We start from the raw sequence: 22199 nt of genomic DNA on the forward strand, positions 1-22199 counted from the left end.
ACAAATATCGTATATTAACGCATGTATGTAGAACCTATAAAAATGGTACAGATAAACCGGTTTGCAGGGCAGAAATTGAGACACAGATGTAGAGAACAAATGTATGGACACCAACGCGGGAAAGTGGCGGGGGCTGGGGGTGGTGGTGTGATGAAATGGGAGATTGGGATTGACATATATACACTGATGTGTATAAAATGGATGACTAACAAGAACCTGGTGTATAAAAAAATAAATAAAATTAAATTTAAAAAATTTGAAGAAAATGTTTATAGATTCATGTAAGTGAATATATCTATAATAGATTCAAATGAAAAAAGAAAACTGCAATGCATGGAAATATTATTTTAGGAAAAATTTATGTAGCTGTGACAGTAAGCCTCCCGATTCAGGAACTTGGTGTGGCCTGCCATATGTGCAGATCTTACTTTGTGTCCTTCAGTAAGATTTCACATTTCTTTTATTTAGGTTCTTTAACATTTTGTTAAATTTAAATGTATTAAGTGTGTATTATAAGTGGTATACTTCCCCTGTCCATTTCTAACTGGCTACTACTCATATTAAAAATAAAAACAGTAAGAAAAACATAAACAAAACCCAACTTATCAGTGTGTGTCTTATGTAACTTTATAACTCCTTATAAATTCTTACCACTTTATAAATTCTTTTTAATTCTAGTAATCTTTTACTAGATTCTCATGGGTTTTTGAGACCTCTACAATTACAGACAAATTATGCTTTTCTAATATTACAAAATTATTTCATACCCTTATCTATTTCATCAGACCAGATCTCTACAAATAATGAATCACATTATTAAGAGTAAGTATCTCCTGTGCCTGATTTTAAGGGAACAGCCTCAGAAATTTGCCATTTAGTATATTTGCTAAAAATTTTTGGTAAATGTCTTTATCATTATGCAATAACTTCCTTCCCTTCCTAACCTACTTAGAAGTTTTATTAGGAAAAGTTGCTAAGTGTTATCAAATGCCTTTGTAGCATTTTTCATATAACCTAATTGTTTTTCTCCTTTAATTTGCTGTTGTAAACAATTCAAGTTTTGTTTTAATTCAGACTTCATCTTTAATACCAGACAATGAGACTGCCCTAAGACCAGAAAGTGCCAGATGCCATCCAGGAGCGACTGGAAGGACACTACATAATGCCTCTCTTTGTCCTGATTGTTTTGGACACTGAATTCTGCTTTTTCAAATATGAAAATTGCCACCCCTCCTTCATTTTTGTTTGCATTTTCCCAATATCTTTGTCTGTTTATTTTTCAAATTGCTTGTTATCTTGTTTTACAAGTGTTTCTTCAAATAATACACATTTGGGCTTCCCTGGTGGCGCAGTGGTTGAGAGTCCGCCTGCCGATGCAGGGGACACGGGTTCGTGCCCTGGTCCAGGAAGATCCCACGTGCCGCGGAGCAGCTGGGCCCGTGGGCCATGGCCGCTGAGCCTGTGCGTCCGGAGCCCGTGCTCCGCAACGGGAGAGGTCACAACAGTGAGAGGCCCGCATACCGCAAAAAAAAAAAAAAAAAAAAAAAAAAACAATACGCATTTGAATCTGACTTTTCAGCCCATCTGACAGTCTCTGTCTCCTGAGTGCATTCACGCTTAGGGAAGTAATTAATGTACTTGGTTTTATTCCTTCCATCTTAAATACAATCTCACTTTCCTTCTTCTTACTTTTGCTGAATTAGTCATTTTCGTCCCTGTCATTTTTTTCCTGTTCCTTTTTCCTCCCTGTCATTCCTCTGTTTGCCTTTCTTTCCTGTCAGTTTTGAAGTCCTACTGTGCTTTAAAGATCAGCTCATGCCTATATATTCCTGAATCATCTTCAAATATATATATTCTATCAAAAGAAAATAATAATGTTATACAATATGTGGGGGCTTCCCTGGTGGCGCAGTGGTTAAGAATCCGCCCTGCCAATGCAGGGAACATGGGTTCGAGCCCTAGTCCGGGAAGATCCCTCATGCCGGGGAGCAACTAAGCCCATGTGCCACAACTACTGAGCCTGCGCTCCAGAGCCCGCGAGCCACAACTACTGAAGCCCACACTCCTAGAGCCCGTGCTCGACAACAAGAGAAGCCACAGCAATGAGAGGCCCACACACCACAACGAAGAGTAGCCCCCACTCGCCGCAACTAGAGAAAGTCCGTGCATAGCAACGAAGACCCAACGCAGCCAAAAATAAATTAATTTAAACAAATGTTATACAACATGCATTTTTTTTATACATGTATTTTTATACTATATGTATTTTTAACACACATGCACCAAGCATCTATAGCTGCTCACACCTCCCTCAACCCCAAACAGGATAGAAGCTTTAGTTCTAGGTTACTGTTAAGTTTTTCTTTAAAGGATGACTCTTCTATTTCAAAAGTCCCTACTTAGCATTTATATTACAAAGTCCTAGTCACATCATTATTATCTATTTAACTTAAATAATATATATATTGCAAGATTCACTGCTCCCATTATTCCTCTCCTTTTTGTCTTTCCCTATCTTGGGATTTCTGTTCTGAACCAACTGTCATTTGATAGAGTATTTCCCCAAGTGCTGTCCTCAGGTAAGTACATGGACAGAATACTTCTTAAATGCCTGCACTTCTGACAATGTTTATTTTGCCCTGATGAATGAATGACGTCTTTTCCTGGTTAGTGATTTTGGGGCCTTAGTCTTCTTCCCTCAGGATTCTACAAATGTTGCTCCAGGAATTTAACTGTTAGTGTTGCTGATAAAAAAAAAAAGTCTGAAGCTAATGGATTCTCTTTCTATTGCAAATAAATAATCTGTTCTTTGGGTCTCAAAACTTTAAGATTCGTCCTTATCCTTGGACTTCAGGAATTTCATCAACGTGTGTCTACACATATATTCTTACGTTAATCCTGCCTGGGACTCAGAAAGACGATTACTTCTCTACTTATTTCTTTTCTACCTCCAGACTCCTTTATTTCATGTTATAACTTCTGGATCTGTCTTTTGAATTTATCTCTAGATAATTCTATTCTACATTGTCAGGTATATCTTGAGCTTCCAGATGTGACTCAAGAAGTATCATAATCATAATCTTTACCTATTCAATTTTTTAATCAAAAATTAAATTTGTTGTATATGAAAGCTGTTAAGAGTAAATCCTAAGCGTTCTCATCACAAGAAAAAATTTTTTTTTCTATTTCTTTAATTTTATATCTATAGGAGATGATGCATGTTCACTAAATTTATGGTGGTAATCACTTCATGATGTATGTAAGTAGAGTCATTATGTTGCACACTTTAAACTTACACAGTGCTGTATGCCAGTTATAGCTCAGTAAAACCGGAAGAAAAAAATTAAATTTGTTCTGATTGCCAAAAAAAAAAAAAAAATCTCATTTCATGGGAAAATACATGGTCTTGCCGATATTAAAAAATAAATAAAAAGGAAAGTAAAGCTACAATTATATACCCATTAAGCAAACAAAGTAAAAACAGAGATCCCAGGCTCGTTCACGCTGCTGATAACCACGTAATGTGGTTCAATCTTTCTGGAAAGCTATTTGGCATTGAAGGGCAATTACCAAATGTGTTTAAGTCCACTTCTGGAGAAAGCTTTACAAAGTGTAATGACCTACACAAATTTAAGTTACTGATTTCCCCAAACACACATTAACCCAAGGTGTTGCCTCTCCCTCTCCGCCCAAACCTGCATTCAGCAGCAGCATTTTGTCTCTGACACTGGCTCCTTGAAAATGGTCATAAATTATCACAAATGGTAGAAGTTATGATCCTGTTTATGTAAAACACACACAAAACAAAACCCAAAAACCCATGTACTTGTATATGTACATATGTGAATATTTACAAAAGCACCGAATATGGTCTGGAAGGATACATGCTAAGCCAGCTGACCTCAGCTTCTAAGGAGGGGCACGGGATGGGGCAAGGTTGTGACTAAAGCATATTTTCACTTTTCACTCTGATCTCACTCTGAGAGTGTTATCTATGTATTACTTACATACTTTTCAAAACGTCCTTCCACTAATCAAAATAAAGTCAACTGGAGTTGGGAATTGTCTGTTTAGGTGCATCCAGCTACCTCCTGAACTCTTGATATTTGAACAACTGCCCTTCCTGAAGTGATTAAGATTCCCTTGATTCCATTTACTAGAGCTGTTCTTAAAGTAATGGTAAAATTCTGGCACTGCTGCAAGGTTATAATTACGGCTAGGAGACCCCAAAATACCTAAAGCCTGATCTTAACCAAATATCCCTCCTTGTACGGATATTAGAGAAGATGTGCACAGACTAATACACTAGCACAGATAATTTTAGACTGCTGGGCTTGGCTGAACGGAATGCTCCTTTCTCAAGGTCTAATTAGGCCTAAATAGTTTGACCAATTTAGATATTCACATCTGCTTATTTCATCCCTCCAACAATCAAATTCAAAGTTCAGATGTTATCCTGAGAGAGGTTATTTGAATCCGCGCTCACTAGCCTGTAGCCGGGGAGATGAAAACAAGAGAAACCACAGGGGCACTTTCCCCCATGCTAGTGTCCAGCTGGCCCCATCTTAGTCCTTTTCTGGCCGGGACACTGGCCCTGTGACATGACCCACTGTCCTTGGATCTCTGCAAGCTTTGGCATGTCCTGTTCCCAGGCAGAGGAGGGTGAACAGGAAATGGGAAAGGTCTGGCACTAGATGGGCATCTTTTAGAAGAAAGACAAGGCTCTGGCCCAAGCCAACAGCACATGAATTTATACAGTGTAACCATGGCTCCATTTAAGTCTCTTCCTCCTCACAGACTGGTCCCTTACGAAGTCTCCTGACTACAATGACACTGGTCTAACCCAGTCAGGTCAGCCCAGCTCAGTCAGTCAATAGCTTACAGATGGTCAATGTAAGTCTTGGCTGTTACAACCGGAGTGGGATCTTATTTGCTATAAAAAAAAAAGTATAAAAGCAGGGACTACAAGTCACCTATAATAATGAAAACCTGGACACAACTCCTGAGCCCAACAACAGGGAAACACCTAAGCAAACTTACTTCTTTCTTTTCCTTCAAAGGCACACCTCAGAGATATTGCAAGTTCGGTTCCAGACCACCACAATGAAGCAAATACCATGATAAAGTGAGTCATACAAATTTTTGGTTTCCCAGTCCATATAAAAGTTATGTTTACACTATACTGTAGTCTATTAAGTGTGTCACAGCATTATGTCTAACACAACAATGTACATACCTTAATTTTAAAATAAAAAAAAATTACAAGAGTAACATCAAAGATCACAGATCACCACAACAAATGTAATAAAGTTTGAAATATTTCAGAAATTACCCAAAACGTGACAGAGACATGAAGTGAGCAAATGCTGTTGGAAAAATGGTGCTGACAGACTTGTTCAACACAGGGCTGCCACAAACCATCAGTCTGTAAAAAATGCAGTACCTGCAAAACCCAATAAAGGAAAGTGCAATAAAACAACATGTGTCTGTAAATAAGATACATTAATAAAGGCAGCTGCACTGAAAAACAGAGAATGGTATAATAAAGGGACCAACGTATAAAGGAATTCCTGAAACAAATAAAGCAGACGGATTCTGATCAACAGAAAAGCTGATCGTCCCAGACAGAAAAGATGAAGGGCTCCATGAGAAGCGGACGGGACCCCAACCAAGCCCCAGTGACCACCCAGAGGCAGAGTGGCAGGGAGTGGGACCGAGGGCAGGCTGTGAGGCATGCAGAGGGCATGCAAAGCTCCCATGAAGGTCAGGCCCAGAGGTAACTGCTCGGAGCCCCACAAGTTCCAGCCAAAGACGTAAGGATGAGAAAAAGCATATCAGAAAGACTCCAAATTACCATTCTGTGCAGACAGGATTTTGAAATCAACAGAAAAGCTATTAAAAAAGAGTCCAGTAAGATGGCAGATAAGATAAATATTCAAAACAACCAATTAAACACAAACTCTATATAATCAGTCAGGGGGAAAAAAGGTATTTTTCAGAGTAGCAGTAAAAAATATAAAAATGTAAATACAAAATATAATACAGCTGGAAATTAAAATCTTTGTAAATTAAGACCTCTCTGAAGAAAATTACAAATCTCGTTGCAGGGTGTTTTAAAAAAATCTCAGCAAGTGGAGAAATGCCATACTTCTTTCTTTTTTTTCTTTTTCTTTTTTTGATAGGAAAGAAGTGGATTTATTTAGAGAGAAACACACTCCACAGAGTGTGGGCCATCTCAGAAGGCGAGAGGCCAGAAATGCCATATTTCTAAGTAAGAAGATAATACTATAAAGATAATGATTCTCCCCAACTTAATCTGTACATTTAAATTAAAACCCCAAAAGGTTTCTTTTGGGATTCTGAAAAACTGATACTATGAATTACCTGAAAAAACACAATCAATAATTAAAAAAAAAATAAGAATGAAAATGCCCTATAATCAAAATTTACTGCAAGGTTAAAAAGAAGGCTGATATCAAAAACAGAATACCATTTCCACACTGATCAGATTAGCAAAAGTTAAAATTTGATGATGCCCAGTGATGGCAAGGGCACAGAGTGGCACTTACATATATTCTAAGTGGGACTGAAAACTGGTAAACTTTTTTGCAGGTCAAGTCACATCATACGTTGAAACTTTTTATGTTTTAAAAAATTTTTAATTTAATTTAATTTAATTTAGTTTCTAGAAGCTGCACCACGTGGCATGTGCGATCTTAGTTCCCTGACCAGGGATCGAACCTAAGCTCCCTGCACTGGAAGCGCAGAGTCTTAACGACTGGACCACCAGGGATGTCCCATATATCGAAACTTTAAATGCACATAACCTTTGAGTCAGTAATTGTGCTGAGAACTTACCCACCACTATACTTGAAAAGCATGCCAGGATACCTGTTTAAAGATGTTCGTCACGCCTTTTCTTTGTAATAAAAAAAGAAATGGAAATAACCTAAATATCTACCTGTGGGGACTTCACAAGTAAACTCCAACACATCCGCATGTAACACAGTATACTATGGAGCTGTTAAAAAGAACGGGGTAGATCTGCAGGTGCTGCTAGTGGAAGACTTTTCTAAGGTCTATCAGATGAAACAGCAAGGGGTGGAACACTGCAAACAATTCAATCTCACTGAAAACGTTTACACCGGTATATGCGTAGGAATATTTTGAAGGAATATGTGAAAAACCATTAACAGTGGTTGCTTTTGGAAAGAGACATTAGAGGTGGGAGAGGAGAGGGAGACTGCCTTTTCATTTTTTAGATCCCTTTCTGCTGTTTTGAACTTTTTATTTGCATAATGCTAAAAATTGTGGTTCCTTCCACTGTGGTACTGGCACAGGAACAAACAGATCAATGAAACAAAACTAGATTTCCACTTGTGTGTGTGTGTGTGTGTGTCTGTGTGTGTGTGTCTGTGTCTGTGTGTGTATACACACTAGTATATATATTCTAATATATATTTGAATAAATGATAAACTGTTATTCATCTGGAAATAACAATATAGTTAGACTTTAGGTCATCAAGAAAACAGAAACTGGGACTTCCCTGGTGGCACAGTGGTTAAGAATCCGCCTGCCAATGCAGGGAACACGAGTTCGAACCCTGGTCTGGGAAGATCCCACACGCCGCGGAGCAACTAAGTCCGTACACCACAACTACTGAGCCTGCGCTCTAGAGCCCACGAGCCAGAACTACTGAGCCTGCGTGCCACAACTGCTGAGGCCCGTGCGCCTAGAGCCCGGGCTCTGCAATAAGAGAGGCCACTGCAATGAGAGGCCCATGCACCACAACTAGGATTAGCCCCTGCTCGCCACAACTAGACAAAGCCTGCGCACAGCAACGAAGACCCAACGCAGCCAAAAAAAATAAAGAAAGAAAATAAAATAAAAAAGAAAATCAGTTATGCATCCGGGAAAAAAAAACTCAGGTTAAATTCCCTAATTCACACCTTATACCTACATAAATTTTAGAAAAAAATCAAAATTTAGAAGAAATAACAATGAAAGCACCTGAATTAGATAAAGAAGACCAAGGGATCAGAGAGATTACTTTCTACATTATATACTTCTGCACCGTTTAATTACTTGCAATGACTTTTATTACCCATGAAAACAAGGACTGTTCCACTGCAGGTTTGGGAGTAGGGAGATATGGCCAAGTTTTAACAGCATGGAGCATACAAATGAAATAAAATCAGATACTAAGAGCAAAGCCAGCCTGTAACTAGGCCCTACTCTTGGTTCCACCTCCTCCTGCGGAAGAGCGAGCGCTCTCTCACGGAGGCACGATGGTCCCCTGAGCAATTCACTCAGGGGGAAGCCAGGCGAGGACCAGCACAGGATGTTAAGTAGACACTACAAAACAAAGTCCTGGTCTTCTCCTCTCCCACCTTGCTCCTGTTTTGGTGACCTCCGTTTTTCCACTTGTTACATTTGTTCTGGGGTGCTTTTCTGTGGCCTCGTTTGAAATAATAGGCCACATCTTAGGGTCTGAAAATGCCAAACTAGGAGCTGCTTTCGTACCACTTTCCCCAAGATATACTTCGTGGAACACCATTTTGGAAGATGTTAACAGAAACAGCAGGAAAAAAGCACTCTTAGGCAAATAAGGCTGGGAAATGCTGCATAACTACATAACCTCCTCTTGGGGGGCGGGGGGGGGGGGCGGGAATCACAAAGTATATTATATTTGCATATTAAAGGCACTTCTGTAAAGAAAACAGTTTTATTTAATACCAAATGTCTCCCAAGTTTCACTTTTGCACAATGCACAGACACTTTGGGGACAATGTATGGTTAAAAAACAACACTCCACAAAACGGTGTGCTAGATTCTGCTCTCGATCATCCTGAAGGAAAAGCAACCCACAGGACACCCAGTCTCTGGACGTCTCCAGGACTGGCTGGTACTCTCTCCCAATGGATGAGGAAGCTGGTCTAACTTTCTTCTTCCAGTAGATTCTCTGATTTCAGCTGGTCCTTCCTTATTCTCTCCAAGTTCAGTTGTTGGTATTTTCTTTTAAAAAAGCCACACTAAAACAAAGGGAGGGAAGCCCGATTACAGGCCTAACCTAACCATCTGCTTTAGAAAACCATCTACCTGCTTGTTGCCATAATAGCCCCCATGCTCCTCTGCTTCCTCTGAATCTCTCCTGATAACCCAATCCTTCAAGACCCGTCTTAAATACTGCCTTTCCTGTGCTCAGTCCCCAGTCAGAAGAGATTTTCCACCTTCCTCTGAACCCCCAGAGCACTTTAACCTTTTTAACTTAACTAATTCTGCAAAGTACTACAGTTTCAGCTGTATTGGGTCATATATCTATGTAAAAGTACTCAGCCTACTGGGCTGAGGGTAGAGAGAGATCAAGTACAGCCTCCTACACATCAAGAAACTCACAACCTGGTGAGAAGAGAAATAACTGGAATATAGTGTGACGACTGCCCCTTGGAAGGGTTTCTAGAGGGGAGCTCAAAGGAAAAGCATAAAGCTCAGCTCAGAGGACTCGGGAATCTCTGGGCTGAGTTTTAAGGGAAGAGTGAGAGCAAGTCAAAAAGAAGGAAAGGGCTTACGGGTGTAGAGAGCCTAACTGCAAACACAGAGACACGAACCTGTTTAGTTCAGTGTGTTGAGAAAAAAGCAAGACTTAAGGGTGGAGAAAGTAGAGGCCAGAGTGGAAGGTCTTGAACAGCAGTGAAAGAGTCTGAACATCAAACAGGGGAAGGAAAGGAAAGGACTTAAATAGGGGAACGACAATCAGGTTCGTTTTAGGAAAATGTCTCGGGACTCCAATTCTTCATTTAGATCTTTATCTTTTTCAGACAGAAACTGTCTTACTCGTTTGCCTCAACAGGCCTGTGGCTGAAGGAAGAGGGAAAGGTGGTCACGAGGCCAGGGAAACTGCTCTAGGTCAGGGGCTGGCTGTCCTAAGGAGGACTGTGCCCAACACCAGAACCTTTACGAACATGAGTGGAACCGACCTTGACTAGGATGACTATAATCACGATCAAAACCAGAAGGCCACCAACACTGCTTTTAATAATGAGAGACAGAGAATACGCCTCCTCATCTTTCAGGAAGATGACAGTGATCTGGAACAAAACAAAGAGATCATCCAATAAGTCAGGTAAGGCAAAATGAGAAAAAAATTTCACGTTATTTTAAGGAGCAAAATGTGAGAACTTGGCAACATACAGTGTATTGATCAAAACTGATGACAGGGAACTTCGCTGGTGGCGCAGTGGTTAAGAATCCACCTGCCAATGCAGGGGACACAGGTTCAAGCCCTGGTCCAGGAAGATCCCACATGCCGCGGAGCAACTAAGCCCGTGTGCCACCACTACTGAGCCCACATGCCACAACTACTGAAGCCTGCACGCCTAGAGCCCGTGCTCTGCAACAAGAGAAGCCACTGCAATGACAAGCCCACGCAATGCAACGAAGAGTAGCCCCCACACGCAGCAACGAAGACCCAACACAGCCAAAAGTAAAATAAATAAATAAATAAATAAATAAATAAAAATACCAATGGAATTTTTTTTAAAAAGTGTACACACCAATGGTTTTTAGTATATATATATTAAAAAAAACCCTGATGACAGTAAAGCAAAAAGCTAAACATTTCCTGATGCAGCATCTAAAATTATCTGATGAGATTTGTGGTTTCTGCTTCCACATGTAAGGAGCTTGAGAGTCACCACTCCATGCTAACAAGTAAAAAGCTGAACAAACTGAAAAATCAACAATTGGACCCCTGAGAGAGCGGAGGCCACAAGGCAAACTGCTGCCCCCAAGAGCGGAGGGAGAGACAGAGAGACTGACACAGAGAGCAGAGGCTCACCAGCACCAGGGAAGCAAAACCTGAACTGCAACTGATGGGTTGCTGGAAGCGCAGTGCTGACAACCCTGGGGCTTACAAACTCCAGGAAACCCAGTCGCGGGGCTGAGGTTTTCTCCAGGAGCTTGACCAGGTTCCCACAGTAAACACTGGAGAAAAAACCCTTCATGCTTCCAGCAGGGGGAGGGGAAGAGGAACCATTTTGAAATAAGCCAGAGAACCCTCATCTTAACAAGGCCTGTCCTCAGGGGAAACTAGTTAACTAGCCTAACCTGCTGGGTAATATCAGAGCCTAACTGTCCTGGGGGAAGGGAAGTACCCAACTCAAGCCCACTCTAGCCATCCTGTCCCACCTAATGGGGTTGAAAAAGACTGAGAAACAGGGGTGAAGTTCGCAGTCCAGAGGCACAGGCTCATTAAAAGACTGAGGCCTAATCACAGAACGACAGCACACTGCCCCTCCCCAACACCTCACCACATTCATGAAGGTCCGTCTACAGCATTTCCTTCTACCTGGTACAGCGTGTCCAGCTACCAAGAGAAAATTACCAGGCATACCAAAAAGCAAAAAAACACAACTTGAAGAGACAGAGCAAGCATCAGAACCAGACACGGCCAGAATGCTGGAATTATCAGACCAGGAATTTAAAACAACCATGATGAATATGCTAAGGGCTCTAACGGTTTAGAGCAGTCAGCACACATGAACAAAGAAAACGAGCAGACGGGCAATGTAAGTGGACAGATGGAAATCCTAAGAAAGAAGCAAAAAGAAACGTTAGAGATGAAAACCCGCTGTAACAGGAAATGAATGCCTATGATGCGCTCATTAGTAGACTGGACATGGCTGAGGAAAGAATCTCTGAGCTACAGAGAGCAACAGAATCCTCGAAAAGCAAAGAAAACAAAAACAAAACGAAAAAAAAAAAAACCAGAACACAGTAAAATTATCTGATGACCAAAATATTTTATACAAACTATTTTGGTCTCTTATCTAGAAGAGTTATGTCTGCCAGGAGACTGTGACCTTCTGTTTGTGTGTGTGTGAGAGACAAGAGAGCGAGAGAGGGAGACAGCGAGAGGGAGAGAGCGAGTGAGAGAGCGAGCAAGAGAGGTTCTATTAAGGAGCCTCTGACAGTTTAATAGAGGGTCCCAACAAATTAAGATCTCTAGGGTTTAAAGAACACTGAAAGACGGAAAATCAAGATTCTACATCCAGGTATGCCCCAAGCTCACATCTTCAAAATGATTTCTAAGTCCCTTCCAACTCTGTTCTGACAACTCTTTTTGATCTTGCCTAATGACTGATAGGACATTTTCTGACATGAAATACATGACAAAGATAAGGGTCTGCTCTTCACCAGACTAATGTCAGTGACACAGTAATAAATGCAAAATGGCGGCCATGTGTACTATTGAAAAGCCCTGCCATTAGAAGCCACCCCAGCATTGCTGTCCAGAGGCTCTCTCCATCCCAGGGCTCAAGTGGAAAACCCAGGGGACGTGCTTCCCAAGTGAGACTCAGACATGGCCCTCCCAAGTTGTGCCCAGCACACAGATCACGGCCAGAAGGCCATCAAGACACCTCTGCCTGCCCAAAACACTGAATTCCCTTCATCCAAGTGTTCAAGCACCAAGGTCAGGGATGCTTCGGACAGAATTTCTGTATGGGATGGAAGGCTGGACAAATATACCTTTGAGGCCTCTTCCAATTAAGTCATAAACACTTCCAAGGGTTGACCCTCCAGGCAGTTTAACTCATATAAGCTGAACTTAAGTTCTGGGCCTTGGGAATAGCGAGGGAGCAACGCAACAGAGAAGAACAGGAAGAGAGCTGTTTTTTTCCTTCATGGAAGAGTAAAGTGGGGGCAGCGGGGAGTATGGGGAGAAGACTTGAGAACCTGAGGTTTCAGAAAGTAATGAAAGGAAGTCCCAAGATGACAGTAATGTAACGTGTCAGGTTTGAGTAGAAGTACTCCTATTTCTCAAAGCCTCTTCCTTTTTTCCTCTTCCAAAACCACAGGTTCCTAAAGTGCCCTAAAGGTGTCCTAGTAGAGGTGAAGGGAGAAGCAGGACACAGAATACCCCTGCTTGTAGAAAACACTCTTGGTGGCCCACCCAACAGCGATTCTCTCCTTTCCTAGTTTGTTCAGAAGTCATGACTGGTCTAAGCTGATCATGACAAAGTCATCCCACTTTGCCAGTGACTGACACAAGATCTAGTTCTCACTAATAAGTTACAAGGAGATTATCTGCTAGGAGTTTTTAGGAAAATTGTCCTTGAAAAGGGAAGGCTGAAATTCCCTGGCAGTGCAATGGCTAGGACGCTGCACTTCCACTGCAGTGGACATGGGTTCAATCCCTGGTTGGGAAACTCAGATCCCACAGGCCACACGTAGTACAGCCAAAAAAGAAAAAGAAAAAAAAAAAAGGAAAGAAAAGGGAAGACAAATGAGGAAAAACTCCTTTTGCTACTGACCTCTTGGCTTCCTATTTTGTATACTGCCATGTGAAACTATATCACTGGGAGAAGTGGAAAGTGGCAACTTTGTGGCAGCCACAAGGGAAGGCGTCCCCAGCACACGGAGGGTAGAGCACAAGATTCAAAGAGGCCAGCCCGTTGACACTGGTCTGCCTCCCTCACTGGATAAACAACAGAGGCCTTTATGGTACATTAGTGCTAGTGTCTTGCAGCTGAAATGTAAATACTTTGCTTGGGGTCCTGAATTTTAAAAAAGGAAAATCACTGTGGGAACTCTATGCTATAGAAATAAAAGCATCAGTAAGTAAAGGGGAAATTTATACATTATTTAAGAATGTGCATGTAAGAAACTGTTAACAGTAATTCCATTTGAGAAGAGGGAATCAGGGGTGTGGAAAGGGGGAAATAAAGGAACCATTATTTTTTGTTTGGGACCTTTGTGTAAGGCTTGGATTTTCTTGCTTTTCTATTTAAAAAAAAAAGTCTGAGCAATGGGATAATAGGGCACTTTCTTCCATATCATTTTCTGTATTTGAAATACTTAAAAATAAAAGGAAATGTTTTTCCTGACATGTTTGGAGAACTGCACCTTTCCCCTCCTCCAGGGAGGAAATCAGAGGACCTAATGTTTAGCGATCCAGTCTCACCCTCTTGACATTCCCTCCGATACTGAATCATGCCTAACTACAGAGCTCACAGATGGACAATCTCTGACACCGGCAGCACATCTAGGTGAGTGTCAACAAGAATGACAACTCAGGGTGGCACACACAGTATTTGGCCCACAGAGCACAAAGGCCAGTCTGACTTGCAGTCATTCTTCTGCAAAACGAATCCAAGAGTTCTAGTACTTAGTCTAAGACTTATAAAAAAAAATATGCATTCCTGAGTATTGTAACTGTGCAACATTGTGACCAAACACTGGTACCACACACTAAGAAGAGAGTTGTTATATACCCCTCCCCCCAAATTTCTCACCTAAGAAATTTTTTAAAAATATACATTTTCAAATCAAAGTATTTATAGCTGTTGATTCCAGCCTAGTTATTTCAACTGAGACTTCCTCTGCTTAGGCCTCTTATTCAGCTGCCTCATTTCAGAGGCAGATGCTGAGTAACTCAAGGTCACGGAGGCAGTTGCTGGCAGAGTCAAGATCAGAGGTGATAAGACCAAAACAGGAAGGGGGCAACAGCCAAGCGTCTGTGCAGGGGCGCCGAGGCCAGGCACAGGTCCCCAGGACACCACCCGGAGAACGGGAAGACAGCCAGCGGATTACCTTAGTTCTATGGTTCTCGGCACTGAGCCCCTCATATAGAGATCTGTTGAAAGATATTTCACCAAGGATGTGCAGCTCAGTCACATCTCTTCGTAACTATAAGATGGGGAAGAAAAAAAACGAAACACATTTTAGACATGGACTTACTGTTCTTTTTTTTTTTTTAAGTTAACTTTTACAAAAATTTTATTGGAGTATAGTTGATTTAAAACAGACAGCACTCATCATCTGCCCCTTTAAACGTGCTCCTTCTCCAGTACTTCCTCAGCAATCACAAAGTTATCCAAGCAAGACACCTGCAGTTATACCTCAACTTCTTTTCCCTTATCCTTTACTTCATGCTACACCCTCATTGACCTACCCACACAGCCCAAGTCAGTTGTTGGTGATTCTTTTTTTTAGCCTCTCTTGCACCTGTCCCTTTTTCTCCATCCTCATTGCTACTTCTTCAGCTCAGATCTCATCATTCTCACCTGGATCATCACAAGACATTAAACTAGACTTTAATCCCTACTTTTTTTTTTTTTGCGGTACGCGGGCCTCTCACTGTTGTGGCCTTTCGCGTTACAGAGCACAGGCTCCGGACGCGCAGGCTCAGCGGCCATGGCTCACGGGCCCAGCCGCTCCGTGGCACGTGGGATCTTCCTGGACTGGGGCACGAACCCGTGTCCCCTGCATCGGCAGGCGAACTCTCAACCACTGTGCCACCAGGGAAGCTCTAGTCCCTACTTTTGAATGAGTCATCAGGTAAGGCCTAAGAGGTAACATGTGAGTTAAATATAAGAAGAAACCACATACATGAAGATCTATGAGAAAAGCAATGTCATGCAGAAGGAACAGCAAGTACAAAGATCCTATGGCCAGAACAATATTGGCAAACTGGAGTATAAAAAGCAGGGAAGGGCTTTCCTGGTGGCACAGTGGTTGAGAGTCCGCCTGCTGATGCAGGGGACACGGGTTCGTGCCCCGGTCTGGGAAGATCCCACATGCCGCTCTGGCAGCTGAGCCTGCGTGTCCGGAGCCTGTGCTCCGCAACGGGAGAGGCCACAACAGTGAGAGGCCCGCGTACCGCAAAAAAAAAAAAAAAAAAAAAAAAAAAAAAGTAGGGAAGAGGCGAGTACTAGGAGATTAAGTTGAAGAAGCTAGCAGAGACCAGATCATAGGGTGCCTTGCACGCCACTGAAAGAGACAAATTTTAATCTAAGTGTATTCAAACTTTTATTAAAAGCAGATAAGTGGCACAGTGTTTTCTTTTAAAACATAGCTGTTATGTGAAGAACGTTTGTAGAGGGTATGGCAAAAGCAGAGGCAAGAAGAGCAGAGAGAAGGATACTGCAATAAACCCAGTAAGAGGGGTGGCCTGAACTACAACAGTACCAGTGGAGATGGAGAGAAGTGAGTGGATTTAGAATATACTGGTAGGGGTAGAATCACAGAGCTTGCTGCTGGTACAGATACGGGGATGTAAGAAAAGGAGTCGCAAGTAATTCCTAGAATTCCTAGTAACTAACCCGAATAAGTTACCCTAGTTAGTAACCCTGAGTAAGTGGGTAAGCAACAGGTTGGGATAGGAGATGGATCAAGAGACCCGTTTTGGACATATTATATTTGGAGATGCTATCATCCTTCTTAGGGTAACAGTAGGATAATCAGATCTCAAGTACCTGTTCTGATTGACTCAAGGAGACCTCTGCAGCCACGGTTACATTTTCTTTATCCGAGGTGACGTTACAGCTCACTGAATGCCATTCTTCCACATGCTGGAAGAAGGTGTGTGTTAGTTGGCACAATTCCTCTTCGGGTGGAAAAGCCGGGAATTTTAACACTTGGCACACAGAGCACCTCAAGGTCCCGGAATAGAGGGTGTGAGCAGTTTCTGCGCTCACTTGGCTCGAGCAAAGCCGCAACCCTGGCAAACGTGACCCAGTGTAGAGGCTAAGGGGCGCCTTGGGACCGCCCCGCCTGTGCTTTCAAGGGAAACCTCGGAAAAGTAGAATTCGTGCGTCTCATGTCACCCGCTTCAGGCCCTCTCCCTCCCTGCCGCCCCGCCCTGGCCTCTCGGACGACCGCGCTCACCTGAACCAGGTCGCTCCCACAAACGCGCTCCGGACTCTGGCTGCACACAGTGTGAGCCTGAAACAAGACCCATTCCCGCGACGCCTTGAGAAAGCCAAACCGCCATAGTTATCCGCCCTCTCCCACTTCCCGCGAGACCCATCGTGATTTGCGGGTGCGAGGCAGGGCGCTAGGACCCGGCGGGCGGGTCTGCGTCTCTAACAAGTCTCGCGGTGTTTCCATTTGAACCGCCTGGCGGGTGTCGGCGATGGCGGCGTCACTCCGGCGACCCGAGAATCGCCTCTTCCGAACGTATGGGGTAGCTGGCGGCGGGGGGCCGCGGCGGCGTCCGGGCCAGGCAGCGGTGCAGTGGTTCCCGCCACAAGACCAGAAGCGTTTCTTCAGCAGCAGTAGCAGCGACGCCAGCGGCGGCGGCCCCTCGCCGTCTGTCGTCTCCGACGATCCTGACGACCCCGACTTCCCCGGCAGCCCGGTGGGTCAGCGGCGGAGGCGCGCTGGCGGCCGACTCTCCAAGGACCGGCCGAGTCTGATCGCGACCCCGAGACGCCTGAGGCTGCGACCGCGGTGCCCGCAGAAGTGCAGCACCCCCTGCGGGCCGCTCGGACCGCCGCCCTTCCCCAACGGCCACCCGGGCCTCCTGAGCCCGGACCTCAGTGTGTGCGGCCAGCCCAGGGACGGCGGCGAGCTGAGCACCAGTGCCTCCCTGTTGAGTTCTCCGGCCTCTCCCGGCCCCGGGTCCCCTGCGCCAGGAGACAGCATCTGTACCGACCCGTCCGCCTTTCTGGATGCAGCCTCTGAAGCTCCGAGCGGCCTCCACCTCCCAGAAGCCTCCCTGGACCAGGAGCCTCTCCCCTGTTCCCAGGAGGCAGGGACAGCAGGAGGCAGGCTCAGCAGGTTGGCCCACCAAGCCTGTGCCAGCCTCAGGTCAGCTCTCTGTAGCTTTTTGGACTCAGAAAATCCTGAGGATTCTGAGCTTGGGCCAGATGGGAAGAATATGCGGGAGTCCTGCCGTGACAGGGAACTGGTGAGGAGGAGGCTGGAGAGCCCAGGTTCACACAGCACGGGCAAGCAGAGGGCCACGGACCAGGACTCCGGTCGAGAGGCCGGGTCTCAGGAGGCTGTCCAGATAGAATACGGGGAGGTCCGTGGGTGCAAGCGTGGTATGGCACCTGGGAAAAGCAACAGGCCTGAGAGAACCGGGCCAAGCCAGAAAAGGAAGCATCGAGAGACAGCAGAAACCTCCCTCCACCATCACCACCACTTTAAAAAAGGCCAAAAGATGCAAAAAGATTCACTCGTCACCCAGGACCTGACGCGTTTACAGAATGCCTGCTCCTGGACCAAAGCCAGGGCCTCCTTCAGCTTGCACAAGAAGAAGACGGTGACCGCCGCGTCACAAGCGTGCAGCATCTACACCGTTGCCAGTTCTCTCTCTGAGTCCCTCATATCAGAATATTCAAACCTTTCTGTCACAAACAGAACAAACAGTGCCCTGTACCCTCGGCACTTCTCCTCCATGTATTTGCTCACCCCCTTAAAGACACTACATGCCACAGACAAAAAGGCGTCCGATGCAGAAAAGGTTTATGGGGAATGCAGTCAGGAGGGTCCTATCCCCTTCAGCGACTGCCTTTCCTCAGAAAAACTGGAATGCTGTGAGAAGATTGGGGAAGGGGTGTTTGGCGAAGTGTTTCAAACAATTGCTAACCACACACCTGTAGCCCTAAAAATCATTGCTATTGAAGGACAGAAGTTAGTCAATGGAGCTCATCAGAAAACTTTTGAGGAAATCCTGCCAGAGATCATCATCTCCAAAGAGTTGAGCCTCTTGTCTGATGAGGTATGCAACCGTACAGAAGGCTTCATTGGGCTGAACTCGGTACACTGTGTTCAAGGATCTTACCCTCCCTTGCTCCTCCAGGCCTGGGATCGCTATAACTCAACCAAAGGGTCTGCAAATGACCGGCCTGACTTTTTTGAGGAAGACCAGCTCTTCATCGTGCTGGAATTTGAGTTTGGAGGGATCGACTTAGAGCAAATGAGAACGAAGCTGTCCTCCATCGCCACTGCAAAGAGCATTCTGCACCAGATCACTGCATCCCTTGCAGTGGCAGAGGCATCACTGAACTTTGAGCACCGAGACTTGCACTGGGGGAATGTGCTCTTAAAGAAAACCAGCCTCAAAGAGCTCCACTACACCCTCAATGGGAAGACGAGCTCCATCCCCACCCGAGGGCTACAGGTCAACATCATCGACTACACCCTGTCACGCCTGGAGCGGGACGGGATCGTGGTTTTCTGTGACATTTCCATGGACCAAGACCTGTTTACAGGAGAAGGTGACTACCAGTTTGAGATCTACAGGCTGATGAGGAAGGAAAACAACAACTGCTGGGACGAATATCACCCTTATAACAACGTGCTCTGGCTACACTACCTCACAGATAAGATCCTGAAACAAATGACCTTCAAGAGCAAAGGTAACACCCCTGCCTTGAAGAAAATGAGGAGAAAGATCAAGCATTTCCATGAGACTATGCTGAACTTCAGCTCTGCCACAGACCTGCTCTGCCAGCACAGTCTGTTTAAGTAAGCTGGGGTTGCTGACCGCTCCCAAAGGAGAGGGCACAGGTCTGGAAGCCCCGATGCCGTTTTTAACCTCTATCCCCACAGCAGGGTGGGATTCCTGTTCTTACAGGTTTCCAGTCAGCTTTTCAAACAAGAATTTTGTTTCCAAGTGGAAGCTGAAATGTTTGTTGAAATGTTTAAACTTAACGAATATTCTTTAAAAATAAACTATACATGAGAACAAGTGTTTACAACTGAAAAGCCCTCTTTCTGTCAGCAGACTCCATTTTGTAAGTTCCTTTCCCCATTTTCCTTTTTGAGCCTTGACACTTTATGTAGGCTGAGCAGGAAAAAAAGCCCAAGGCCTCAGCTGTCAAACCGATCAGAGCCTGTTGCTGTAGGTGTCATAAGGCTGGCTTTGACAGACGAGGAGCCAGCTGAGAGCAAAGAGGCCGTAGCAGAGCAGAGTCCTAGGCAGACGGACTGGAGGGCAAGCAGGAAGGAAGATGGTAGGCAGTTTATAGGGAGAAGTGCGAGAAATGCCACATGTTTATCAAGCTCATTTGCCAGTCACAAAGAGAAGCAGAATTTATCGATGATTTTCAAATGGAAAATAAATTTCTCCATGGCTACTCAAAACGTTTGAATTTTGCTTATTTTTTCATCAAGGGAAGAAAAACTGGAATGTCGTTTTAAGGGCTGAGTGGTTAATATTCCTTGTGAACATGACTTTGGTAATTTACTCCTAAAATGTGTTCCCAGGTTAACTAATCTTTTTCTACTCCTTTTCTAGAGTTCTAGTTTTTCTACCTTTGAAAATCCACAGTCACTCTGGAAAGAGATGTGATGGTGATATAGAACCGCCTCTATGTACCTGAGTCTTGGTCAGGTTCTTCACTCTTATGACCTGGAAACCTTGTAATTTAACTGGAACACAAATTTGCAGCTGGAACTCGGCTCCAAAGAGGTTCTCCCCATGTATCTGCAAAATAAATCAGAGCGGGAAGTCACGGCTGGTGTTGCTTTGCCACCTGTGGCTTTGCAATGACAAGCACAGCACTTACATTGAAGAGGAACTCCTTGTGGTGGGAAAGCCCCTGGCTTGTGTTCATGTACGTCACTGATGGTCTGCATTTGAGAGGACATGGGTTAGGCCTCAAGGCCCCTTTCTCATTTTAAAAAACCTCAATGCTACCAACTGGATACACTAGGACAGAGGGCACCTGATCCTTAATAGGGATCAAAGCTGAATATCAAAATGTAAGGTGGTGGTAGGGCAGTTGGGATCAGGTTAGAATATTCGAATTCTCTATATTTGGGCTGGTTCTGTATCTAATTATAATGCCTTAGAGTGGCCTTACTTTTTTCCTTCCTTTCTTCCCAATCCCATAGCCCCTCTCTTCCCTCCTTAGCATCACATCAGTTCCCTTTTGTATCAAGACCAGTTGGCACTGCTCCTCCTTTGATTATGACCATGGGGTTTCTAGGACCCAACTGTTAGTGCCCTAGACGTCATTGAGCGCCTGGGTTCTAAGCAGCCTCCTCTCAGGGAAGGGCAATGCCCACATCTACCCTGACCACAAGTTCCACCCACAAGAGAAAATGCCTGAAGCTGTCCCGCAGGTGTGGGCCCCTTGGAAGTACTTACTTGGGAAGAACTGCAATGAAGGCATGTTTGAAACGAAGGCTGTGGGTCTTACTGACCAAAGACCTTCTTTCATTGGAACTAGGAGATAAGAATGTCAGTTTACAGCACACCTGCTTTGTACACATGGCTTCTTACCTTGGCTTCCTGGGATCACTGGGGGTCAGACAGAAAAGACTCTGGGAGATAAGCAATTAGAGTGCAGAAGACGCTCTAGGAGACCATACTTAGAGAAACTGATTTTAAAAGGGTTTCTCAACCTAGATAACATTGACATTTGGGGCCAGATAAGTCTTTGAGAGAGGCTGTTCTGTATATTGTAGGATGTTTAGCAATGTTCCAGGCCTCTACCCACTAGATGCCAGTAGCACCCGCCCCAAGTGGTGCCAGTCAAGTGTCTCCGGGCGCTGCCCCTGGGGGCAGAACCACCCCTGTTTGAGAATTTTCCCAACACCGTACCCAACTCTACCCCAAACACAGAGGTTTTGCAGAAGACAGAGCTTCTCTGAAGTTAAATGAACCAGAATTAGAGCTCCAGTCCAAAGCTCATTCTTCCAGACCATACCATAGTGTTACTTTGTCAGTAAAAGAACATTTTAAATATCTTCGATAACAAGAAGGGAAAGCCAAGTCACAGCAGGGACACACGTGCCTTCTCAGGGCTCACTGAGGTTCCCCTTCCTGGGCAGTGAGGGAGCCAGAGCTATTATGCACGCACATGGGAGGGAGGCTTCTTGCAGGGCTACAGGCTGGGCCTGCTGTAACACAGGCATTACTTACTTGGTGACTGTCACAGCGATGTCGGCTGTCCTGTTTGGAAAGGCACTCTCCTCCAGCTGCCAAACTAATGAAAAGTTTGCCTGTTTAAACAAACAAAGGTCACTTGATTCCCCTTTATACCACTCACAACTCAAACTGCTTCCTACTAACTAAACAGACCTGGGAAACATAATTCATACTCATGTTTTTGTAGCACAGCATGCTTCAAGGTCTGTTATTCCACATTAAGCCTCACAATGTCAAGATGGAGTAAGTGGGGCCGACAGGATTATTCCCCTTTACAGTTGAGGAAGCTGCTTCAGAGATTTCCCACAGCACAGAGCTCATCAGTGGCAGATCAGGGACTCAACTTTGGGTCTGATGCTCCTTCCATACTGCACCCAGCTTCGCTCTGCTGTACTGCGGTGTGTCAACCATTTATCTGTGGCTGTATCCCTCACCCCCACCACACCCCACTTTCAGAGCACGCTTGGCCGCTCTGAGCACTCTAAGAGAAGTGTGGAGACTGCAACTGAGATTCTAATGAGACTGGGAAGC

General features: G+C 44.4%; 3 protein-coding genes across 4 annotated transcripts in view; 2 read left to right on the forward strand and 1 right to left on the reverse strand.

Annotated features, from left to right (window-relative positions):
* RAP1GAP2 (RAP1 GTPase activating protein 2) overlaps positions 1–9059 on the forward strand; it is a 445551-nt gene extending 436492 nt beyond the window's left edge. The window contains exon 25 of the mRNA XM_049702100.1: positions 9049–9059. The gene's annotated coding sequence lies outside the window, so the exon portion shown is untranslated. The remainder of the gene's footprint in view (positions 1–9048) is intronic.
* ITGAE (integrin subunit alpha E) overlaps positions 3364–22199 on the reverse strand; it is a 73882-nt gene continuing 55046 nt past the window's right edge. Inside the window, exons 23-31 of the mRNA XM_012532043.3 lie at positions 21663–21742; positions 20886–20963; positions 20302–20365; positions 20112–20219; positions 16670–16726; positions 16258–16353; positions 14594–14689; positions 9979–10089; positions 3364–9033 (exon numbers count right to left, since the gene is read on the reverse strand). Of these exons, the coding sequence (XP_012387497.2) occupies positions 8938–9033; positions 9979–10089; positions 14594–14689; positions 16258–16353; positions 16670–16726; positions 20112–20219; positions 20302–20365; positions 20886–20963; positions 21663–21742 (786 nt within the window). The 3' untranslated portion in view covers positions 3364–8937. The remainder of the gene's footprint in view (positions 9034–9978; positions 10090–14593; positions 14690–16257; positions 16354–16669; positions 16727–20111; positions 20220–20301; positions 20366–20885; positions 20964–21662; positions 21743–22199) is intronic.
* On the forward strand, positions 16853–20205 carry HASPIN (histone H3 associated protein kinase). 2 transcript variants are annotated; one of them, XM_049702098.1, is made up of 2 exons: positions 16853–19258; positions 20031–20205. In XM_049702098.1, exons 1-2 carry the CDS (start codon positions 16917–16919, stop codon positions 20113–20115), a joined length of 2427 nt encoding a protein of 808 aa, XP_049558055.1. In that variant the 5' UTR covers positions 16853–16916; the 3' UTR covers positions 20116–20205. The 2 variants fall into 2 exon arrangements, with proteins under 2 accessions (XP_049558055.1, XP_004267073.2); XM_004267025.4 differs by having other exon boundaries at positions 16854–19149; positions 20031–20204.

Source organism: Orcinus orca, chromosome 19 (genome assembly GCF_937001465.1).
Source record: "Orcinus orca chromosome 19, mOrcOrc1.1, whole genome shotgun sequence".
Taxonomy (NCBI): Eukaryota; Metazoa; Chordata; class Mammalia; order Artiodactyla; family Delphinidae; genus Orcinus; species Orcinus orca.